The 22,129-nt window shown below is 63.2% G+C and overlaps 1 protein-coding gene across 1 annotated transcript; it reads left to right on the forward strand.

The window, feature by feature from the left end:
• Nucleotides 1–1,169: 1,169 nt before the first annotated feature.
• ADAMTS10 (ADAM metallopeptidase with thrombospondin type 1 motif 10) lies at nt 1,170–20,837 on the forward strand. The gene is given in 27 exon segments (XM_042928206.1): nt 1,170–1,205; nt 3,562–3,643; nt 4,915–5,101; nt 5,262–5,608; nt 5,970–6,126; nt 7,148–7,365; nt 8,999–9,082; nt 9,180–9,325; nt 9,741–9,784; nt 9,940–10,045; nt 10,133–10,279; nt 10,482–10,516; nt 10,519–10,622; nt 13,254–13,361; nt 13,707–13,852; nt 13,950–14,013; nt 15,091–15,193; nt 15,540–15,673; nt 15,781–15,904; nt 16,842–16,922; nt 17,009–17,172; nt 17,267–17,393; nt 17,487–17,616; nt 17,983–18,187; nt 18,433–18,609; nt 18,690–18,849; nt 20,076–20,837. Coding segments are annotated over 25 exon segments (3,309 nt in total). The 5' UTR covers nt 1,170–1,205; nt 3,562–3,643; nt 4,915–5,013; the 3' UTR covers nt 20,186–20,837.
• The last annotated feature ends 1,292 nt before the right edge of the window (nt 20,838–22,129 follow it).

The raw sequence follows: 22,129 nt of genomic DNA on the forward strand, positions 1-22,129 counted from the left end.
CCCTCTCCCAGCTGCCTGTAAGGTTGCCATTAGCCACCCGGTAGGGATCAGGAAACCAAGACTCAGAGAGGGCCAAGGGCAAGACCAGGCCAGGCCAGGGTCTGCCTAGTTCCCCGGGGTCAGGCCTGGAAAATGCCTTGGAACTGAGAGGTTGGGGGTCACTGCCCTGCCGCCCCACCCCCCACCCCGCCCCACCGGCAGCACTAACCCCTGGCCAGGCACCCAAAGGCCTCTGGGGCAACCGGCCACGCCTTGGTGTGCATTTTCACTCCCGCCCTGACTGTGCAGGTCAGCCCCATTCATGTGCTGGTTCCACATTGATGGAGAACTCACCCAGGGGTGAAAGCAACTCACTGGGGCCCTGCTCCCATCAAACTTTCACCCTCCCCGTCTCTGACCTCAGTTTTTTCTTCTGTGAAATGGAACCAGCCAGGCCCAGGGCAGGTCAAGCCCCCAGAGGGGAGCTCCGGGAGGGCAGGGGCGGGCTGACATTTATCCAGCCGCCCCGGGCACCGTGCCTGGCACACGGGTGGTGCCCAATAAATGCCTGTTTGAGCAGGACTAGCCCTCAATAAATAACAGCTGTTGTCGATGCTGGCGGTGCCGGCGACGGAGTGGGCTCTCCCCTCCCCCACCCCTCCACCCGGCTCCCCCCTCCCCTCGGCTCCCCATGCCTTCTCCGTACCCCCCACGCGACGGTGCCTCCTCCTCCATCCCCCACCTCCTCCCGCCTCTTTCCATTCAATCTGCCCTCCCCCCACCCCTTCTCCTCTCTCTCCTTTTCCCCTTACCCCTACCCAATTCTTCCTCCCTCCCCTCCCCCACCCCGCCTCTCTCCCCTCCCCCACCTGCCACCTTACTCTCCCCGCCCCCACCGCAGCCCCTCTCCCCGCCCGCCGTTTCCCACCCCGGCCCCCCCCCCCAGCCCCCAAGGCGGGGCCGGTCCGGGCGGGGCCGCCCGAGCTCCCGGGTCCCTGGCTCGGGTCCAGCCCGCGGCCCAGGCCGGGCGGCGGCGGCGGCGGGCGGGGTTCTGGCCTCGCGCGGTTTGGGGGTTTTTTATAACCCTGGCAGGCGGCTCAGGAAGTGCCTTCCCCGCGCCCCCTCCCCCGGCCACGCCGCCGCGCTCGCTCCCTCCCTTCCTGCGCAGGGCGGCGAGACGGCGGCGGAGACGGCGGACGGAGGCCCGGGCGGGCGGGCGGCCGCAGGTAAAGGCGCGGGCGGCGCGGCGGGGAGCGGGCTCCGCGGGCCCCGGCGGGCGCCCGGGGGGAGGGGGCCGGGGCGCGGCGGCGGGGGGGTGGGGGGGTGACCTTGCGCGTCCGCGTCGGGCGGGGACGGCTGCGGGCCCGGGCCGGTTGGACCGTCCAGCCTCGGGGCTTGTGTCGGCGTGCGGCGTCCCAAAGTGTGTGTGACCCCGAGGTCGTGCGGGCGCCTGTCTGGGTTTGTTTGCTGGGTGTGTGTGTGTGTGTGTGTGTGGGCATCCACGTATGTGTGAATGCGGTGAGTGTGCATGCGCGTGTCTGCATGAAAATGCCTCGGAGTGTCTGGGTGTGTTTGAGTCTGCGTGTGACCCATCGTAAGGGGTGTTGTGCGTGTGCATAGGTGCGTGTGTAAGCCGTTGTGTGCACGTAGTTTCGTGTCTGCTGTGGATGTAAACGTCCAGTGAGTGTGCGCGTGTCTCCGTGCCGTCTCCGGGTGTGTCTGAGTGTAACAAGTGTGTAAGTGCCCGGATGGGAGTGCACTTGGGGTGAATGTCGTTCTGTGGGACTCTGTGAGTTTGTCCCTTGTCTGGCGTGAGTGCGTGAACGAGTGTGTACGTGTAGGTGTGCCTAGGCCCGAGTGTGCGTTCGTCTCCGGGCTGTCTTGCGTGTGTGAATGAGCGTGTGCGTGAGTGTGCCCATGGGTCCCGGGAGCGTGTGGCTGCGTGTCTTGTGTGTTCGCCTCCGGATGCGGGTTCTGAGGGCGCCGCTGTGTGTGGGGACGGGAGTCCTTTGTGGGTCCGCGTGTCCGGTTGCTGGTCCCCGGCTGCGCAGGTGTGGCCACCCTCGAGTGTGCGCGTCGCTCGCCAGTGTGTGTGTTTGTGTCTGGGTGTGGGAGCGGCACCTCCCACTTCCCTTGCGTCGGTCACCGAGGCCACAGCCGTCTGTCTCCGAGCGCCTCCAGCCCCTCGGGCTCAGGGCCTTTAATTAGTGGCTGGGTGAGGGGCACCCGCCGGGGCGCCGGCCCCCTCCTCCCGCAGGCCGCGGGCGGGCCTTTGTCTGCTCTCCCGGCAGGGTCTGCCTCCCGCCCAGCCAGATGTGCAGCGCCCGGAGGAGGCCTCTGCCCGGGCGGCCTCGGCCTTGGCCCCCACGGAGTGGCCGGGTCTGCCCGGCGCGGCCCCCGGAGCTCTGGGTGCGGAGCGGCGGGTCCATCCCGCATCGCTGGGATGGGATGGGATGGAGCCTCCGCTGTCTCCCGGCCGCTTCCGCGCGGCCTTTCCTCCTCCGGCGCTGGCACCGGCCCGCGCTGGCCGCCTCCCTCCTGCCTTCTGGAAGGAGGGGCTGGGAGGAATGGCCAGGCCTGGGCACGCGCCCGTGTGCGTGCGCGCGCACACGGGTACACACACGGCCACACACGGGGTCACATGGGCACACACACCACCGCACACCAAGCCACATACGTACGTACAGTCCACTTACACGGTTACACACACACACGCGCACACACACAGTCATGCACACATCACAGTGTAGATCCCCCGCTGCTGCCCCCAGCCAGGCACAGGCCCTGGAACGCCCTAACCTCTCCGGCACCGGCGTCATTCTCTCCCCCAGACCCACTGACCTGTTCCTGACAGCCCCAGTGCCCCCGGGGCAGGTCACACCTCCCTACACCACCCTGCGGGCTGGGCCACTGGCCCGGATGCTCTGCCCTGCCCTGCCCTGGCAGACGCCTGTGAGCCCTCCCCGTCAGACCCCGCCCCTCCACACCCCCCATCCTCACCCATGGGTCCTTCCACACCGTCCCCCATGCCCCAGCAGAGCTAGAAGCTGAGGGAGGCTGTGAGGTCTTTGGGAGGAGGGGCCCAGCCCCAGAGGACAGCCGTGAGGACTTCAGGGATGGGCAGCAGGAGAGACTCAAAGGCACTGCAGCCAAGACCAGAGCCACAGAGCCGCTGCGGGAGAAGATTCCACAGCAGGCGTGGCGGTGCAGGAAAGGAGACGGACAGGATTGGGGGAGGGGGCTTCCAGCCTCACTTGCAATCAAAACGCTGCCACCTTGGCATGATGGGGGCAGGGGGGTGTGGGGGGGTTAAGACAGGAGGAGGTCAGGGCAACTCGACCCAGGAAGGGATTTAATCAGAGCTGGTTAGGGTCTCCAGGATGGACTAGGGGACAGAAAGCAAGAGGAGGTAGGGACAGGGGGGAGGAGGGAGCTTTGGTGGGGGACCAGGACCTGAAGGATGATCACATCCTCCCAGGGGAGGTTCACCAGGGTCAGGGAGAAGGGCAGAGTGTTGTCGGCCCCCCCTGAACTTCCCACCCAGCCCAGCGCCGCCCCCCTCACTGCCCCCTCCCTGTCCAGGCACCGAAGAAGAGGCACTGAGGCCCAGAGAGGCTCACGCACAGGTGTCTGATACCACGCCATCAACCGAAGCCCCCAAAAGGTAAAAACAAACAAACGAACAAGGGGTAATCACCTGCCCAGCTGAAGGGAGCAGGAGGGTCCCAGAGTATCTTGGCGTGAACTCCCCATTGCTGGAGGGGTACAAGCAAAAGCTGGTAATGTCACCTTCTAAGTCTGCATCTTGTTGATAAACCTGGCTCCCTCCCTCGCGTGCTGAACTGCCCTGTTTGGGGACCGACTCTCAGACTTGGCCAGGCTGCAAAGAAAACAAGACAGTGTGTGATTAAGGGGGAAACTGCAGAGAGGAGGAGGAGGAGGAGGGTGGAGGCGGGAGTGGGGAGGAGGGTTTGGCACAGGGTAGTGGCCCCTGGTGGTGTCTGTGTGCAGCAAGCTGGCCCGGGGCCGATGCCAGAGAAACTGAGACCTGCCGGGCAGGCCTAGAGCTTCCAGAAAGAAGAATCTGAAAGGCGAAGGAGCAGAACCAGGGGCCAGGCTGGAAATACAGGGTTAGAAGAGAGGTCACAGGAACAGAGGCCACCTGTAGCAGTACCCAGCCCTGCTGGTGGGGTGGAAAGTGCTACCCATGGCAGGGGATCTAATGGTAGGGCTGAGGTCGGACAGGATTAGTAGGGGGAGCCAAGCACTGGCCTCCGTTTTAATCTGGGCTGAAAATGCCCACTGACCTACACAGCCTTCAAGCGAGTCCCATGCCAGCCTCTCCTCACTGCCCTCCTGCACCCTCCCCTTCGGGCACTCTGCCCAGACACCCCAGCCGGGCTAGCCGTTGTGGTCCTGGGTCCACACCCAGCTCCTCCCTGCCTCAGGGCCTTTGCCCCTGCTATTCCTCCGTCTGGGGCGCCTTCTCCTGTCCCTTCACCGGATGAGTTTCTGCTCATCCTCCACACCCCTGCTTCTGAGCCTCCTCGTTCTTTCTCCTAGAGAACTTGTCACAATCTGAACTCTCCCCATTCGGTCACTCCCAGGAGACCGAGCCCCACGGTGGGCAAGGACAGCCTCCATATCATACGCAGTCCTTACCCAGGGAAGGAATCCTCAGGATTATTGTGGAAATGAAGTGAAATGGTGCAAAAACGTTCGGGCCAATAGCTGGCACCTCATAGATGCTCACAAAGTCGAAATCCCTGTGAATCCTAATAGTACAGGGAGGAAGAGGGGGGTGGGGACAGGGGGACTTCTGAATGAGAAGATGCCTTGGGCATCCTTGGGGCTGGGAGTGAGGGGCCCTGGCACTGGCTACACTGGGCAGTGGGACCAGGCACCCGCCCCCCCGACCCAACTCCTCCCTCCCAGGAGCCCAGTGATGCTGCCCAGGCTGTGAACAGGGGAGGCGGTGCTGTGGGGGCTGCCGGCAGCCGGGGCTGGAGAGAGACATGTGGACACGTGGCCTCTATGGCTCCCGCCTGCCATATCCTCCGCTGGGTCCTCACCCTGGGGCTGGGCCTCACATTCGAAGTCCTACATGCCTTCCGGTCTCAAGGTAGGGGTGGTCCAGGGGCGACAGTGGGGAGGGAAAAAGGAGCTGAGGAAGGGTCAGTGGGGCTGGGATGGCAGTCAATGCGGGGAAGGCCCTGTAGCCAAGCAGCCAAGACACGGGTCATTCCCAAGGCTCACCCCAAGCCTCTGACCCTCGCCCACAGATGAGTTCCTGTCCAGTCTGGAGAGCTATGAGATCGCATTCCCCACTCGAGTGGACCATAATGGGGCACTGCTGGCCTTCTCGCCCCCGCCCCCCCGGAGGCAGCGTCGGGGCACAGGGCCAGCCACAGAGTCCCGCCTCTTCTACAAGGTGGCTGCACCCAGCACCCACTTCCTGCTGAACCTGACCCGCAGCCCCCGCCTTCTAGCAGGGCACGTCTCCGTGGAGTACTGGACACGGGAGGGCCTGGCCTGGCAGAGGGCTGCCCGGCCCCACTGCCTCTACGCCGGCCACTTGCAGGGCCAGGCCGGCAGCTCCCGTGTGGCCATCAGCACCTGTGGGGGCCTGGTGAGCGGAGGGTTCTGGGAAGCAGGGAGAAATGCCCACAAGTTTGGGAGTTCAGAAAAACATTCCTACGTAGAGGTCAGAGAAGGAATCACGGTGGATAGTTTGAAAGCATTTTGAGCTCATCAAAAGGATTAGTTATTTTTTTAGGATGCAGCCAAAGCCGAACTTAGAGGAGAATGTATAGCCTTAGGGGTCAAGCTGAAAATTAATAAACTGAACATCCACCTCAAGAAGCTGAAAAACGAGAAGCAACAGAACCCCAGTAAGATAGAAGGAATGAAATCATAAAGACAGAGATAGGGCCCATGGGTCCTGGGAGCAAAATCTGATCCAAGCCCTCTGCCCACTCCCCAACCCCTAGCATGGCCTCATTGTGGCAGATGAAGAAGAATACTTGATCGAGCCCCTGCAAGTTGGGCCCAAAGGAACCCAGGGCCCAGAGGAGAGTGGCCCCCATGTGGTATACAAGCGCTCCTCTCTGCGTCACCCCCACCTGGACACAGCCTGTGGAGTGAGAGGTACACCTGTCTTTCTGGGGATGGGTAGAGGGGCTGCACATCTTTGCCTTAAGGCAGAGGTAGGCAGGAGTGTCTCTCCCTGCAGAAGGTCAGCAGGTAGCTACATGCGGGGAGAAATGGCAGACAGCCAGACCGCAGGACAGTAGGGCGGTGAAACAGCCCATCTATCACTGCCATAGTCTGATGGTCCAGCAGTGAGTGACACAGGCAGCTGGACAGCCAGACAGGTGCTCAAGTATAAAACCCTCCACCTCCAGGATTCCTGTGCAATCAGTTTAGCGGCCGGGTAGTTGCAGATACCTGAGCCATTGCACAGCAAAAACACCGTTCAGAAAGTCCGATGTACAGCCAGACTTTCAGGAGGGCAGTTCTAGATCAGAGGGTCAGGGAATGGGAAGGTAAGAAAGCTGGATGAGACAGATATCAACCAGGGCAATTGTACAGCTAGAAAAACAGGTTGCCGTGGGGACAAAGGCAGAGCCCGGGGACATTAAATGAGGTACACCACCTGACAGTCTGGGAGTAGGACGCTGTGGCAGACGTACAACCGCCGTCAGTTGTACAAACAGAAAAGCAGGTGGTTTCACAGCCGGGCGGCCCGTGAGACAGTGGCACTGGATCCGGTTGGGCAGTAAGACCATGGGGCAGTTGGGCTGTGCGATGATGAGAACGTGGCACGGTTGGAAGGTCACAAAGTCCTGCAAGCACACACACACACACACACACACACACACACACACACACACACACGTTTGGGCAACAGAATTGTCAGGAAGTCATACGGTCGTGCTGGCTGTTATGGGACAGCTGTTCGACCAGCCAGTTGGGCAGTGGGGCAGCCCCTTCCTTGTAGAACCAGACGTCTGCGCAACGGACGCACTGTAGAGCCAGACCTTGTGCAACCAGAACACCCAGTAGCCGAAGAATGAGGGGTCTGGCGGCCAGTTGGGCAGATGAGCCATCAGACAGGTGGCTGGACAGTAAGGGCAGGCAGCGGATTGACCAGAAGTTGTCCATCCAGACGAGAAACCGTGGAAGGGGCGGCCATGGTGGCTGCGCACCCTGAAGCCGCCACCCGCCAGGCCCCTGGGGAATGAAACAGAGCGTGGCCAGCCAGGCCTGAAGCGCTCGGTCAGCCGAGAGCGCTACGTGGAGACCCTGGTGGTGGCCGACAAGATGATGGTGGCCTACCACGGGCGCCGAGACGTGGAACAGTACGTGCTGGCCATCATGAACATTGTAAGTGCCTCCCCCTCCCTGGGGGTGGGGCCCTAAGACCTGGAGCCAGCCCCTGGGGGGGCAGGAAAAGGGGTCTCACCATTCCACCCACTAGCCCCGACCTGGCTAGGGAACCGGAATGGAGGGGGGCGGAGTGGGAAAGGAGGCCCACGCACGTGTGGCAAGGAATGGGGGGAAACAGCCGAGCTCTGCGGCCGGGAGCGTGGACTCGATAGCCTGCGGGCCGGGGCCGAAATCTCAACTCCGCTCCTTTTTAGCTTGGACAAGTTACTTCACTTCTGTGCCTTGGTTTACCCATCTGTAAAATGGGGCTGGTAATAGTACCTACTTCACGAGGCTAAGGTGCTCGCAGTGAATCGATAAACGTATTTAGAACAGCACTTGGCACGCGGTAGGTGCTGTATAAGCGTCTCCTATACAAAATAAGGACACAGGGCGCCTGGGTGGCTCAGTCGGTTAAGCATCTGACCGGCTCAGGTCACGATCTCACAGTTGGTGAGTCTCAGCCCCACATAGGGTGAGCTCAAGCCGCGCTTTGGGTAAAACACGAGCCCCGCTTCTCTCTCTCCCCCTCTTCTGTCTCTCTCTTTCTCTCTCTCTCTCTCTGCCCCTCACCCACTTGCACCCTCTCTCTCAAAAGTAAAATAAAATAAGGACACGGCTTGCCCATACCTGTCGGGGTTAGCAGCACACACACACGGGCCCGCACCTGTACGCGTGCGGAACTCTCCTACAAGCACCTGCCTGTAACTCCGTACAGGTGACCTCACTGACCCACACTCAGATATACCCGCTGCCCATACCAGATCTCGGTCGGGCCCCCGGATCTCCCTGAGCCTCCGTTTCCGCCCTTGTAAAATACTGTTATAATGGCATCTACCACAGAGGGTGAGAGGCGGGGGCGGGGGGTGGGGGTGGGGAGAGAAGCCAGACGGAGCATTTGGCACGCGGTAAGAGCCTGACACGTGGCACTGTTGTTTCCCTGAAGCAAAAAGGGAGGAGAGAAGGTTCAGCAGACAGACAGAGGGCCCAGCGTGTTGACGCGATACCGTGTGTGATGCTGCCACGTTTTGCCCTCGCCCTGCCGCCCCCCCTTGGGCTGTCAAAGTTACCTAAAACCTGCTAGGGTTTCTGGAGGTTTCCACGTGGGACAGGCATGCCCCAGGCTCCAAGATCACTGCGCCGTGTGGCCCACTCACCCCTGGGCACTCCCTCCCCCTCCCTGGCCACTGTCTCCAACGCTTCCTGCCCCCTGCTTGTGGTGATGCTCAGATTGGTACCTTTAGACGGCGGTGGAATGAGGCCAGATGTGCAGGGCTGCTGCGGGGTGGGCAGGGATGAGCTGAATGGGGGTGGGTCAGGAAGAAATGTACTGATGAGCAACCTTGCTGTGTAGGCGGGCTTACCCAGACCCGAATCCCACCTGGGGCACCTGCCAGCTCTCTGCGTGTCAGTCTGCCCCTCTGTAAAACGGGAAGGAGCACAGTACCTACCCGTGCGAAGACGTACCCGGGAGGCTTAGCCTGACGCCCGGCACACAGTGACAAAAGACAGCTACCGTCACTGTCTTGCCTTTTGTCTTCTGCTCTGAGCCCCTCTTAAGACTCGGTCTCTCTTGTTTCTTGGAGGTCAGGTTGCCAAACTTTTCCAGGACTCGAGTCTGGGAAACATCGTTAATATCCTGGTGACACGCCTCATCCTGCTCACGGAGGACCAGGTGCGCGGGCCCCGCACCCCCCCCACCCCTGCACACCAGCGCTGCCTGCCCTCCCAGCGCGGCTGGCGCCCATGCACCTCACTCTGTCTGCCCGCAGCCCACCCTGGAGATCACCCACCACGCCGGGAAGTCCCTGGACAGCTTCTGTAAGTGGCAGAAATCCATCGTGAACCGCAGCGGCCATGGCAACGCCATTCCGGAGAACGGTGTGGCCAACCATGACACAGCGGTGCTCATCACGCGGTGAGGGGGGCGGGGAGGGCTCCAGGACGTGGGCCGGGGGAGCAAGCGGTCCCGGGGACCGTCCAGGTCCAAGCAGGGGGCACGCCTGCCGGGAGATGGGAGAGGCTGGGAAGCTTCGGCCACTCCAGTGGGGCGCCAGGGGCGGGGAGGGGCTGCTGGGAGCCTGAGAGCAGGTGGGGGGAGGCGCAGGGCCAGTGGGCCAGGTGGGCACAGGTGCACCCATTCACTCGCCGTCTCATTCCTGCGGTCAGCCAGTCGCTCGCGCACCCCCGGCATCCCCAAGGTCGGCTGGGGGCAGAGCACAAGGCTCGGGGCGAGAGGCAGGCAGAAGTGAGCCGCCCCAGATGGTCATGGTGGCACCAGCAGGGCTCAGGGAGGCAGCCCAGCCCCTCACCGCCCCGCTCTCCCTCCACAGCCACGACATCTGCATCTACAAGAACAAACCGTGTGGCACGCTAGGTACTTATGCCCCCTGGGCTTGCAGGCGCCCGTGAAGGCAGGGGACCGGCTGACCCCGGCCCCGGTGGGGGGAGGGGGGAGGGGGCAGCCGGCAGGGTGGCCGGGCCTGTCACCGTAGCCTGAGCCCAGCCCCGCCCCGCGTGCCCATTGCGCAGGCCTGGCACCCGTGGGCGGGATGTGCGAGCGGGAGAGGAGCTGCAGTATCAACGAGGACATTGGCCTGGCCACGGCCTTCACCATCGCCCACGAGATCGGACACACGTGAGGCCGGGGGACGCGGCAGGGGGAGCACGGGGACTGCGGGGCGGGCTCCCGGGGCGCCCGCAGAGCCGACCCTGCTCTCCCCAGGTTTGGCATGAACCACGATGGCGTGGGGAACAGCTGCGGGGCCCGTGGCCAGGACCCAGCAAAGCTCATGGCCGCCCACATCACCATGAAGACCAACCCTTTCGTGTGGTCGTCCTGCAGCCGCGACTACATCACCAGCTTTCTGGAGTGAGGACATGCCCGCCCGCCTGTCCATACTCAGGCTCGCGGGGGCGGGGGAAGGGTCTGGAAACCAGAGTGCCTCCGAGGGGGAGGGGGGGGCCGTTCCCTGCAGGGCTGCTCCCTGGGACCCGTGCCCCCAGCTGGGTGGGTTCCCTGAGCTCTTCGGCTGCAGCCCCCTAACGTGACAGCTGCTTTCTTCTCACCACAGCTCAGGCCTGGGGCTGTGCCTGAACAACCGGCCCCCAGACAGGACTTCGTGTACCCGACCGTAGCACCCGGCCAGGCCTACGATGCGGATGAACAGTGCCGCTTCCAACATGGAGTCAAATCGCGTCAGTGTAAATACGGGGTAGAGAGAGCCTTCCTGCTTTCCTTCCTGGGAGGGGAGGGGCCGCAGGGGGTGGGAGAGCCGGGAAGGGGGTGAACCCCCTTGGGGGCTGGGGGAGAAGAGGTGCACGGGTGTGCGAAGGTCACATGCTCTCCAGCAATGACTGGGGTGGAGAATGGGATCTCCTGGTCCTCCAGACCCCCTGATTTTGGGGGGGCGGGGCCAGGGAGAGCCTGGGCATTACCTTCTGTCCAGCATATCAGGCCACCTGTGGCTTTAGCAGAACTAACGTCCCAAGCCCCCTCACTGGGCCATTTTTAACCACACTTCCAAACTGGGTGGAAATAGTTCCCTGGGGATGGACCATCTTCCCCACTTGGCAAAGAACCAGACAGAGCCTTCCAAGGACACCACCCTGTCTGCACTCCCCACATCCCCCCGCAGCAACTGGTTCACACGATCACCTGGCCCTGACCCTTGGCTGGACGAGCCTGAGCCTCCTGACCAACCCCCTCACTCTTTGTGAGGTTTAGATCGACTTCCAGAGCCCCGTCCTGTCATGGACGAGCAAGCTGGGGGTCCCGCTCCCAGCTGCCCCCAAGAAACTGGAGGCCTGCTGGCTTCCTCAAGACTCCAGAGGTGAGAGTTGACATGGCCAAGCTAAGGCCATGTTCACTCAACACAAGAACAGGCAGCTGGTAAAGTGACTCTTGCCCACCCCCACCCCCACCCCCAACTTGGCTGTTAAGGACAGCACCCTTAATGAATTTCTAAAGAATCTGGAAGCTACCCTAGGGCATCTGCCTATCCCAGGTGTCCTAACAATGATGACAATGCCTGCCGCTTACTGAGCACTCTCTATGTGCTAAGCGTGTGATACGTATCATCTCATTGAAACTCTTGACGATCCCACGTGACAGATGAAGGGACTGAGGAGTAAGGAGGGTGCCTTGCCCAAAGTCACAGTTCGAGAACACGTCAGAGCCAGGATTCGAATCCAGGTCTCTCTGTGACTCCAAATGTCACAAGGAGGTAGGGGAGGGGAGGAGGTGCCAGAATATGGAGGTGGATGGGTGCTGGCTGTATGTTGAATTGATTCTTCCTTTTATTTTTCCAAGGATCATCTTCCCGGCGCCCCTGGCAAAGGGGGAAAGTATTGACTACATGTAACTTGGCTAACGTGTAAAGGGCTGGGCCTCGAGCCTAGTCTAGAGATAGCTGTGGTCCTTGTTACACAACATCAGGGAATTTATGCAATCCCTTTCATATCTACCCTGCCACATGCCTCTCCCTTTTAGGTAGGCAAGGCCTCTGTTGTAGATGAGGAAACTGAGGCCCAAAGAGGGGCATGTGCTGCAAGTCAGGGGCGGAGCGGCTGTCTCCCAGAGTGCCCCCCCCCCACCCCTACCCCCGCTCATGCATGTGCACCACAGCGCCTCCTTGTGGACAGGAGGAAAAGCAGGACTGGAACAGCCAGCTCTCTTTTAAGAGGTGTCCCGAGGGGCCCTGGGGCATGTGATCTTTTTTTACAAATGGCCAGGAGGACGCAAGCCAAGTGAAGCCAGAAATCCAGGCTGAGTTTTTAGCTGAGATGTGTGCCCTGAAGGGGCAGAAGGCAGGGACTCTGGAGGACGTTTGAGGGAGCAGATTTGAGAAAAACCTTCTGAACTTCTCATATGTGTGCAGGTGTCTCTCAGAGGCTGACCCAGACAAGGGACCCTGCTGTAGCCATTGATTGGTCCAATCCCAAACCTTCAAAACTTGAAAGCATTCGGTTCAGAGAGGAAATGACACATAATTAGTAAAAAGGAGACCAAAGGATCTCCACTTCTTGGGTGTTGGGAGGGAAGACCCTGGGAGGTGGGGCAGGACATAGGCTAGAGGGTCAGAGATTTGGCCACACTTGAACCCGTTGGGGTTTGTCCAAGGATATTAACCTAAAGTGTCAGAGTGACTTCCTGGGACTGGCCCAGCCCCAGTAGGACTCAGACAAGAAGGTGGGCAGATTTTTCAGTGAGGGAGGTACAGGAATGTCCCACCCAGATCCAGCCTGGCCTTTCCCCCTGCCTGCTCCCCCCCACCCCCCCGGCCTCCCACAGATTAAAAGCTTTGGGAGCTTCCCCAGGGTGGGTGGGGGCAACGAGGAGGACCACCAGCTGGAAAAACTCAGAAACGAGGCCTTTGACCTGAGCCGTCTCCCAGGCCTGAGTTTTCAGAATTGCTGTTTTCCCAGGGGCTGCTTCATCAACAGGTCCCAAGTTTCCTTCTGGAAACTCGGGAGGCACCAGGGTGAATGGATCACAGACCGGTCCATCAAAGGTCTGGGTTAGAACCCAGGCTGCCCCTCAGGGGCTGTGTGATCCCTAGCAAGTGACTTTACCTGTCTGAGCCTTGGTTTTCTCAGTGAAACAGGGGTAATAATGCGTAAGGGAGTTGATGGCACACACGGACGTTGGATAAGTGCGGCTCACGAGGCAGAGAGGAGGTCTCAGGCCATGCCCCACAGGAGGATTCAAGAAGGCTCCTTGAGACCCAGCAAAGGAGCGCCGGGGCCCCACTGCTAGGCGGCAGAGAGCGGGTCGCCGCCTGGCGGGCGGGCTGCCAGAGGGAGGAGGGCGGGGGGCGAGCCTGAGCGGGCGCCTTGGCCCGCAGGAGGTCTGCAGCGAGCTGTGGTGTCTGAGCAAGAGCAACCGGTGCATCACCAACAGCATTCCAGCCGCCGAGGGCACGCTGTGCCAGACGCACACCATCGACAAGGGGGTGAGCGCGGCCGAGGCCGCCCGCCGGCCCCGCCCCCTGCCCCGAGCCACGCCCGCCGCGCCGCAGTTCCAGTTTTCCTTCGCTCTGGCCCCGCCCACTGCCCGCAGGCCCCGCCCCGTCTCCCGCCGCTTGGGTCCCAAGCTAGTTTCACCTCCTGATGGTGGCCGTCTGCGTAGGCGACGCCCCTGCGCTGCCTGCGTCGGGGTCCTCAGACTTCCACCCTCCCCCTTCCGTCCCCGCCCAGGGGTGCTGAGACCCCCGGCTGGGGGGAGGGGTGGGGGAGGAAGGAGCGCCGGGATCCCGGGAGCCGGACTCACCCCCTCCGCCTCCCCCTCCTCTCCTCAGTGGTGCTACAAGAGACTGTGCGTCCCCTTCGGGTCGCGGCCGGAGGGCGTGGACGGGGCTTGGGGCCCGTGGACCCCGTGGGGCGACTGCAGCCGGACGTGCGGCGGCGGCGTGTCCTCCTCCAGCCGTCACTGCGACAGCCCCAGGTCAGACCTTAGGACCTTTCGGAAAGGGAGATTGGGGCGGGCCCCGCCGTCTGTCTCCCCCCGCCCGGTATCTCCCCTGTGCCCCTCCCCCTTCCAGGCCAACGATCGGGGGCAAGTACTGCCTGGGTGAGAGACGGCGGCACCGCTCCTGCAACACCGACGTGAGTTTCCCCAGGACCCCAGGCCGGGTATCGCGGCCCCTCTTACGCTTGGAAAAGGGGCACGAATCAGCTTCGGACGAGCCTCAGCCGGGCACCTGCCGTCTCTTCGGGACCCTGCGGCGGCTAGCCGCGCCCTGTCCTGCCCTCCCTACACCTGCCCCTGGGCCCCGGCGCCCACCCGGCCCAGCACGCCCTGCAAGCGTCTAGCTCCTTCCATTTCTCAGCAGATGAGTCTCCCACCTTGAAGTTGCTTGACCCCCACAACCTCCACCAGCTATGGCGAGCCTCGCCCCCTCCCTTCAGAGCCCAAATTCCCCAAGCCAACCCACCCCTGTCACCAAACCCAGTGGCCACGCTGGGGTCCTCTGCTTGCACACCCTTCTAACCAGGTACCTCGGCCCGGTCCAAACTCCTGCCTTGCCCGCACCACCCGTGCCCTGTACCCCCAGCCTCTCGGGCTACACCTTCTGTCTCCTTTTCTCCACTGCTGCCCCTTTATTAAACGCTGGGGGGTCCCCATGGCTGGTTGGGGCTCCTGGCTGTAAATGAGCCTTATATGTACACACCCAGTAAGCACAGGACTCACTGCAGGGGCGGTGGGGGGAGAGGAGGGCTCAGAGGTCAGGGAAAGCTTTGCAGTGAGGGGTGGGTGGCCTTCCCAGCTCCACCTGGAGGGGCTCATGTCTCCAGGGAGTCCACATGCGCGCGCACACACACACACACACACACACACACACCTCATAAAGAGTGCCCCTTGCTCCTTTCTAGGCCTGCTCTCTCAAGAAAGGCCTCATGGTCTGAAACCAGAAACCCAGCCATCATCCCCAGCTGGCCCCACGCTCTAATGAGTCACCTGCTCCATCTCAGACGTCCCCATCCCTCCAGCTCCAGGCCTAGCCCAGGCCACTGACCAGTCTCACCTGGCCCTCCACAGCCTCCTCCCTGGCCTCTCTGCCTTCAGCCTCACCCCTCCAACCCATCCCTGCTCTGAGCATCAGGCCTCTGGCCTTGAGCCTGTGCCCTACCTGCATCCCCCCTACAGCTGGCCTCCCTCCCTCTCTCCTCTCTCGCCCCCAGGACTGTCCCCCAGGCTCTCAGGACTTCAGGGAAATGCAGTGCTCTGAATTTGACAGTGTCCCCTTCCGTGGAAAATTCTACACATGGAAGACATACCGAGGAGGTGAGTGAGGACCTCAGGAGGCCGTGGGGAAGTGGAGGACAGCAGCAGGTGGATACAACATTGGGGGGGGGGGGCTGCCCAGAGCACCCCCTTCACCCAAGCGGCCCCAGAGCCCAGGATGTGGCTCAGCAGTTCCTCAGCTGGACGCAGGGAACCCCGACTGTCTGCCCAACCTGCCCGTCCTTGTCGGGTCTGGGGTCTGCCCTATGCCTCACCGCCCCCAGGGAGCAAGCGGGGTGTCCCCCGTGGAGCTCCCCCAGGGAGCAAGCGGGGTGTCCCCCGTGGAGCTCCCCCAGGGAGCAAGCAGGTCAGGCCCTCGGGGTCTGACGGGGCTGTGCCCCCCCAGGGGGCGTGAAGGCCTGCTCACTCACGTGCCTGGCTGAAGGCTTCAACTTCTACACCGAGAGGGCGGCAGCCGTGGTGGACGGGACGCCCTGCCGCCCAGACACGGTGGACATTTGCGTCAGCGGCGAGTGCAAGGTGGAGGGGACTCCCAGAGGTGGAGAGAGGGCAAGGGAACGGAGGGGTGGAGGCAGGGAGGCAGGGCTCGCTGACACTCCCACCCCCCGCCCCACCCCCCTCCCCAGCACGTGGGCTGTGACCGGGTCCTGGGCTCCGACCTGAGGGAGGACAAGTGCAGGGTGTGTGGTGGTGACGGCAGTGCCTGTGAAACCATTGAGGGGGTCTTCAGCCCAGCTTCGCCTGCAGCCGGTGAGAGATCTCCGTTCCCTCTCCTTCTCCCCACTTGGCGACGGAGGGGGGCCAGGGGGCAGCACAGGCCCGTCACAGCAGCCAGGGGCCCCGTGGGGACCCCAAAAAGTCCCGGGGGCAGAGCAATGCCTCAGATCAGGGTCGGGGACCAGCTTGGGCTCTGGTGCCTAAGCCTTGGCAGTTAACGTGAGGAGAAGGTCAGCGACCTAAACCTTTCCCCTTCCCCCACCCTGGGGGCCTGGCACCGGGTCTGGGGCAGCGGGGGGGTTGACCCCTCTCCATGGTCTGAGCCGGGGGCTGAGGGACACCGTGCTAGGGGAAAAGGCTAACTAGGGGAGGGACATCTGCAGGCTGTGGTGAACTTGACTATGCTTCCCGACCTTGGGCAGAAGAGAGACCCCAAGGAGGAGGTGGGGGGATGGGAGCAGGGACTTCTGGAAGCAAACACACAGTGAGGCCCAAGTGTAGGGTCCAGGGGACAGGGAGGGGCCCGGGACGTAGGTGGTGGTGCCCACTGCGAACCTAACTCCAGCTGTTAAAATCCCCACGTCGCCATGTGGGTCGGGGCCTCCAAGGTGCCCCCTTCCCTGTGCCCACAGCCAGCCCTGCTGCATGCTTGAGGGGGAGGGGGTGGACCAGGCCACTGTGGTGGTCAGAGAGGCAGGAAAGTCTGGGTTCAAACCCCAGCCCAGCCAGTTCCTAGCGGTCAAACCTGGGTGTGTTGCCTAGCTTCTCCGAGCCTCTCAGTCTCGTCATCTGTAAAGTGGGTGTGACAACACATCCGACTCACAGCCCCGGAGCCCGGGATGCTGTGGAAGGTCCCTGTGAGCACTTAGCGCAGTAGTGGTTAGCTGTTGTCATCAGGGGCCAGGAACGGGGGAGGTAGGCAGGTGTGGGGGAAGGGCCAAGTGGGCGACCTCTCAGCTCCACCCTGCAGGGTATGAGGAAGTCGTCTGGATCCCCAAAGGCTCCGTCCACATCTTCATCCAGGACCTGAACCTTTCCCTCAGTCACCTGGGTGAGCCGGAGGTGGAGGGACGCGGACTGGGGGGTCAGGAGGGGGTCAGCGTGGCTGGGGGTCTGACCCCTGTGCTGTCCCCCTAGCCCTGAAGGGGGACCAGGAGTCCCTGCTGCTGGAGGGGCTGCCCGGGACCCCCCAGCCGCACCGCCTGCCCCTGGCTGGGACCACCTTTCAGCTGCGACAGGGGCCAGATCAGACACAGAGCCTGGAAGCCCTGGGACCTATAAATTCGTCTCTCATCGTCATGGTAACGACAGTGGGAGCGAGGTGCAGGAAGACCTTAGCCTCCCTGTGGGGACTAGAGCTTGGCTTCCACGTGATGGCCCCCTCCCCCGCCTCAGGTGCTGGCCCGGACAGAGCTGGCTGCCCTCCGCTACCGTTTCAACGCGCCCATCGCCCGAGATGCACTGCCCCCCTACTCCTGGCACTATGCACCCTGGACCAAGTGCTCCGCCCAGTGTGCCGGCGGTGAGGTCGGGGTGGGCTCAGGGGCGGGCCCGGGTCACCTGGGCTGACCTTCTGGTCGTGGCAGGGCTGAGCGGGTCTCTCGCCCACCCCCAGGCAGCCAGGTGCAGGCCGTGGAGTGCCGCAATCAGCTGGACAGCTCGGCCGTGGCCCCCCACCACTGCAGCGCCCACAGCAAACTGCCCAAGAGGCAGCGCGCCTGCAACACAGAGCCCTGCCCACCCGAGTGAGTGCCTGCCAGGGCGCAGGGCGACAAGAGCGGGGCGGGCAGTTCTCCTCAGAGCAGAGGAGCGTGTGCTCCCAGGACTGGAGGGGGGTGGGGGTGGGGTCGGACCCCTGATGCCCCTTAGCCGGGTCCAGGTGATCACGTCCGCCGGGGTGCTGCACGTCCCCAGGCGCAGCGCGCGTACAGGGCGACGATCCCCCCAGCGCGGGATAATATTGCAAGCAGCAGGCACCCCTGCCCCCCTCGCCCCACCGCGGGCCAGTTTCCACAAAGATGCGGGTTATGGGGGAGGAGGGGGATAGGCCGGCACCCCGCCCTCGGGGAGCCCCGCCCCGCACACTCTCTCAGACCCGCCCCTCCCCACAGCTGGGTGGTGGGGAACTGGTCGCGCTGCAGCCGCAGCTGTGATGCGGGCGTGCGCAGCCGCTCCGTCGTGTGCCAGCGCCGCGTGTCGGCCGCCGAGGAGAAGGCGCTGGACGACAGCGCGTGCCCGCAGCCGCGCCCGCCAGTGCTGGAGGCCTGCCAGGGCCCCGCTTGCCCGCCGGAGTGGGCGGCCCTGGACTGGTCAGAGGTCAGCCGCCCCTTCCCGCTAGCTGCGCAGCGGGGGGTAGGGACCGGGGGGCCCACATCGGGGTGCCCACCGAGGCACCGCTGCGCGGTCACGAGCCCCTCCTGCTGGGCCCAGAGCGTCCCCTCCAGACCGGCCCGAGGTTAGCCGGACCCCTCCTCGCCTCCCTCCGCACGACCATCCTCCCCACCCCGGTGCGTGCGGGGACTGGAGCGCCCGTGAGCACGAAACCCCCTCTCCAACTGCAGTGCACCCCCAGCTGCGGGCCAGGCCTCCGCCACCGCGTCGTCCTTTGCAAGAGCTCGGACCACCGCGCCACGCTGCCCCCCGGGCACTGCCCGCCCGCGGCCAAGCCGCCGGCCACCATGCGCTGCAACTTGCGCCGCTGCCCCCCAGCTCGCTGGGTGGCGGGCGAGTGGGGCGAGGTAGGTCGGCGCCCTGGGGGGCGGGGGCGGGGGCCGCCCGGGGGCCCGGCCTGCCCAGGCTCAGCGGCGACTCCCCGCAGTGCTCCGCACAGTGCGGCCTCGGGCAGCAACAGAGGGCGGTGCGCTGCTCCAGCCACACGGGGCAGCCGTCACGCGAGTGCGCCGAGGCCCTGCGGCCCCCCGCCACGCAGCAGTGCGAAGCCAAGTGCGACAGCGCGCCCCCCGGGGACGGCCCCGAAGGTATGTGGGGCGGGAGGCCGAGGGGCGGCGGGAGGGCCCGGTGCGGAGGAAGCCACAGGAGAGCGTAGGGGTCCTGACCTTTGGCCCGGAGCTTCTGCAGCCACCGAAGTGCCTTTCTCTGTCCCCTCCAGGCCGTCCTGCACCACCCCTCCCTGCAAACATGTACGAACTGCCACTGCGTGCCTAGCTTTTTAGGCACCTGATCCTTCTGGGCCCCCAGACTCGGGCCATTCCCCCCAGCCCACCTGCATGGCCTTCACCCTGTTCATCTCCACTTGTCCCATTAGCTGCTTGATTTTTTTTTAAGTCAGAATTTCTCAGCCTCGGGCACGATTGATGTTTGGGGCCAGATAATTCGAGGGGCCGCCCTATGCATTGTAGGATATTCAGCAACGTTCCTGACTTGTATCTGCGGGATGCCAAGAGCGCTCCCGCACCCGCCGCCGCCGTCCCCCCTCCCCCACTCCCTGTAGTGACAACCAGAAATGTCTCCAGATTCGGCCAAATGTCCTCTGGGGGGCAAACTAGCATTCCCTTGAGAACCACTGCTTTAAATACGTCCGTTGTTTTTTTTTTTTTTTCTACCTAAGTATTTTCCATACAGAGCAATAGATCACTTCCTCTGGGCACTAGAACCAAACTGGATTGAGCTTCCTTCTCTGTGCCTTGGTTTTCTAATCTGTCAAGGGGGTCAATACTAGATTCACTTGGAAGGGGGGGGGGGGGGGGGCTGCGTGAGGGAGATGGAATAAAACAAGCCACGCGAAGCCCTTTGTTAAGCACCAGGCCCTACCATACATCACTGCCCAAGTGGGAGCCCGCATCATTGTCCCGATCAGACGGCGGATTGCCGTGAACACAAAATACACAAATACCCAGAAAATAAGTGACTCCTCTGGAGTTCAAAATCCTCAGTCTGTCACAAAGGAAAACGTGGAAGGATGGCAGCCCCGGTTGGACCAAAAGGATAACTGAAAGGGAATACTCCCAGACCCGGCGCACTCGCTCAAAATCCTCCAAAAGCCTGATCGCATATTTAGAAGCCCCGCCTTGAGTTTCATAGTTATAAGCTCCCTCCGAGAGGGGTCGAAACTGAGGCACCGGGAAGCCAGGAAGCCCTGTGCGGGCTGCGGACGCGCCCCTCAGGGAAGGGGCGCTGAGATCTGATCCCTCCCTTCCCCCCTTCCCCCCTCCCCACCCCGACCCCGTTCTCCCGCCCCCTCCAGAGTGCAAGGATGTGAACAAGGTCGCCTACTGCCCCCTGGTGCTCAAATTTCAGTTCTGCAGCAGAGCCTACTTCCGCCAGATGTGCTGCAAAACCTGCCAGGGCCGCTAGGGGGCGCGCGGGCCCCGGAGCCACAGCTGGGCGCCGGCTGGAGGGGACCATGCCTGCAGCTGGCCAGCCTGAAGGAGCCCGAGGGGGCGGGAGCTGGGTGAGACGAAGCCGGAAGTTATTTATTGGGAACCCCTGCAGGGCCCCTGGCTGGGGGGGTGGAGAGGGGCTGGCCACCCCCAGGGCCCCTCCTCATCCCCTCTCCCAGTTCATAGTGAGACCCCCTCCAGGGTGGGTTTGAGGAGGGAACAACTGTTCGCCCTAGCGCCCTTTTCACCCACCCCTAGGGAGCCCCCAATACTGCCCCCCCTTTGACCGGAATATGTACTGTGAAGAGTGGGGGTGGGGAGGGGGTCTGCCGGTGTCCTGCCCCCAGCACTGCCCTATCCCTCCACTCTGAGCTGGGGGGAGGGGGGGGGTCTATGTCTGCCATGGGGGAGGGGGATTAGCAGCGCCTCCTTGACACCCTCCCCCTGACCAGACCAGCTACAGGGGTGAGGCAGAGCTGGCAAGATCCACCCCAACCTCTGTCCTGCCTGCCCCAGGGGGACCCCGACATCCAGGCGCCCCCATCATGGTGCTACAGGCCCTGCCCTGGGGCCCACACACCCCTCGCCAGGAAGCCCTCCATCAATAAAGTTCTGTCTTGTGTAGATTTCCGAGCGTCAATATGTCTGTTCACATTCCGTCCCCTCCACCGAATGGATGCGGCCGCGGCCCCTCGCAGGTGGCCTCCATCAGTCCAAAGGGGCCTTTTACCAGCACAGACCAGAGTCCAGTGATTTTACAGCTTCTCAAGGAGGCGCTCAGAGCTACCCGGTCAGGCACCTGTCATCCCGGCCACCACGTCCCCAGGCCCGGGGCTCGCTCCCGCCCAGCCGCACGCGGCCTCCCAGGCCTCCCCGGCCTCCCCGAAGTTCCTCAATCTCCCGCCGGCTTCCCATCTCCGGGCCTTTGCTAGACCTGCTTCCTCTGCCAGGTGGTCCCTCCCCTTCCCTTTTCAGCCGGTTAACTCCGACTCACCCTCCGGCGTCGGCCCAAGCGTCACCTCCTTGCAGAACCCCCTCTGAAGCCTCCAGCAAGGAGAAGGTCCACCTGCCTGCTTGTCCGCAGGTGCCTGGAGGCACCGCTGAGATTACCCAGCGCCCCCCGCCTGTGCGAGCGATTCCGGGAGAAACTCGCTCCTCCCCAAGTGTGGCCACTAGGGGACGCTGCGGCTTGCCGGCCTCGAAGCACGATGCTGTGTTACCGCCAGGAGCGCAGACTCCCAGGGTCGCCTGCCTCGGCCTCGACCTCCCCCTCCTCCTGGCCGGGAGGCGCCCACCTCTCCGAACTGCCATGTCCTAAATGTCAAGGGGAGACCAGGAGGTGAGCCAACACCTGATGGAACCCTGTGTGTGCCAGGCCCTGGGGGAGAGCCAGCGCCCCCCATTTTATAAGAAAGTGGGGCGCCCCTGAAGTAGCAGGTTGTTAAATCTGGCACCACCCGATGGGTTGTTAAATCCAGAGCTGACATCCAAAGCCTGGGACCCTAAGAGCTGCCCGTGGCTCCTGGTACTCCTGCACTCCTCGTGACACACGTGGCCCTCCAAGGCCTTTCTGGAGGAAGGAGCGGCAGGGGCGGCCCTGGAAGCGGGAGTTTGCTCAGAGGTGCCCGAACAGACACACCTCTGAAGTGGTTCTAAAGAGGCCGGAGCCTCCCAATAGGTCCCTGATGCCCCCCTGGAAGAACAGTCAGTCCTTCAGCCAGCTGACCTGAGTGCTGTCAGCCGCAGCTCCTGTCCCCGCAGTTGGAGAAGGGGCCTTCTGGGGCCCGCCAGCTGCGGCCACCCTTGACCTCTCCCTCCAGGCTGAGCCCCAAACAGCCCTGCCTCTGCTGCTGGAGCTTTCTCCCCGCCCTGGGGCCCAGCGTCCCTCCTCCCCTGTAGCAGAGGCCCCTCCCGCCAA

This window comes from Panthera leo, chromosome A2 (assembly GCF_018350215.1).
Source record: "Panthera leo isolate Ple1 chromosome A2, P.leo_Ple1_pat1.1, whole genome shotgun sequence".
In the NCBI taxonomy this organism is placed as follows: Eukaryota; Metazoa; Chordata; class Mammalia; order Carnivora; family Felidae; genus Panthera; species Panthera leo.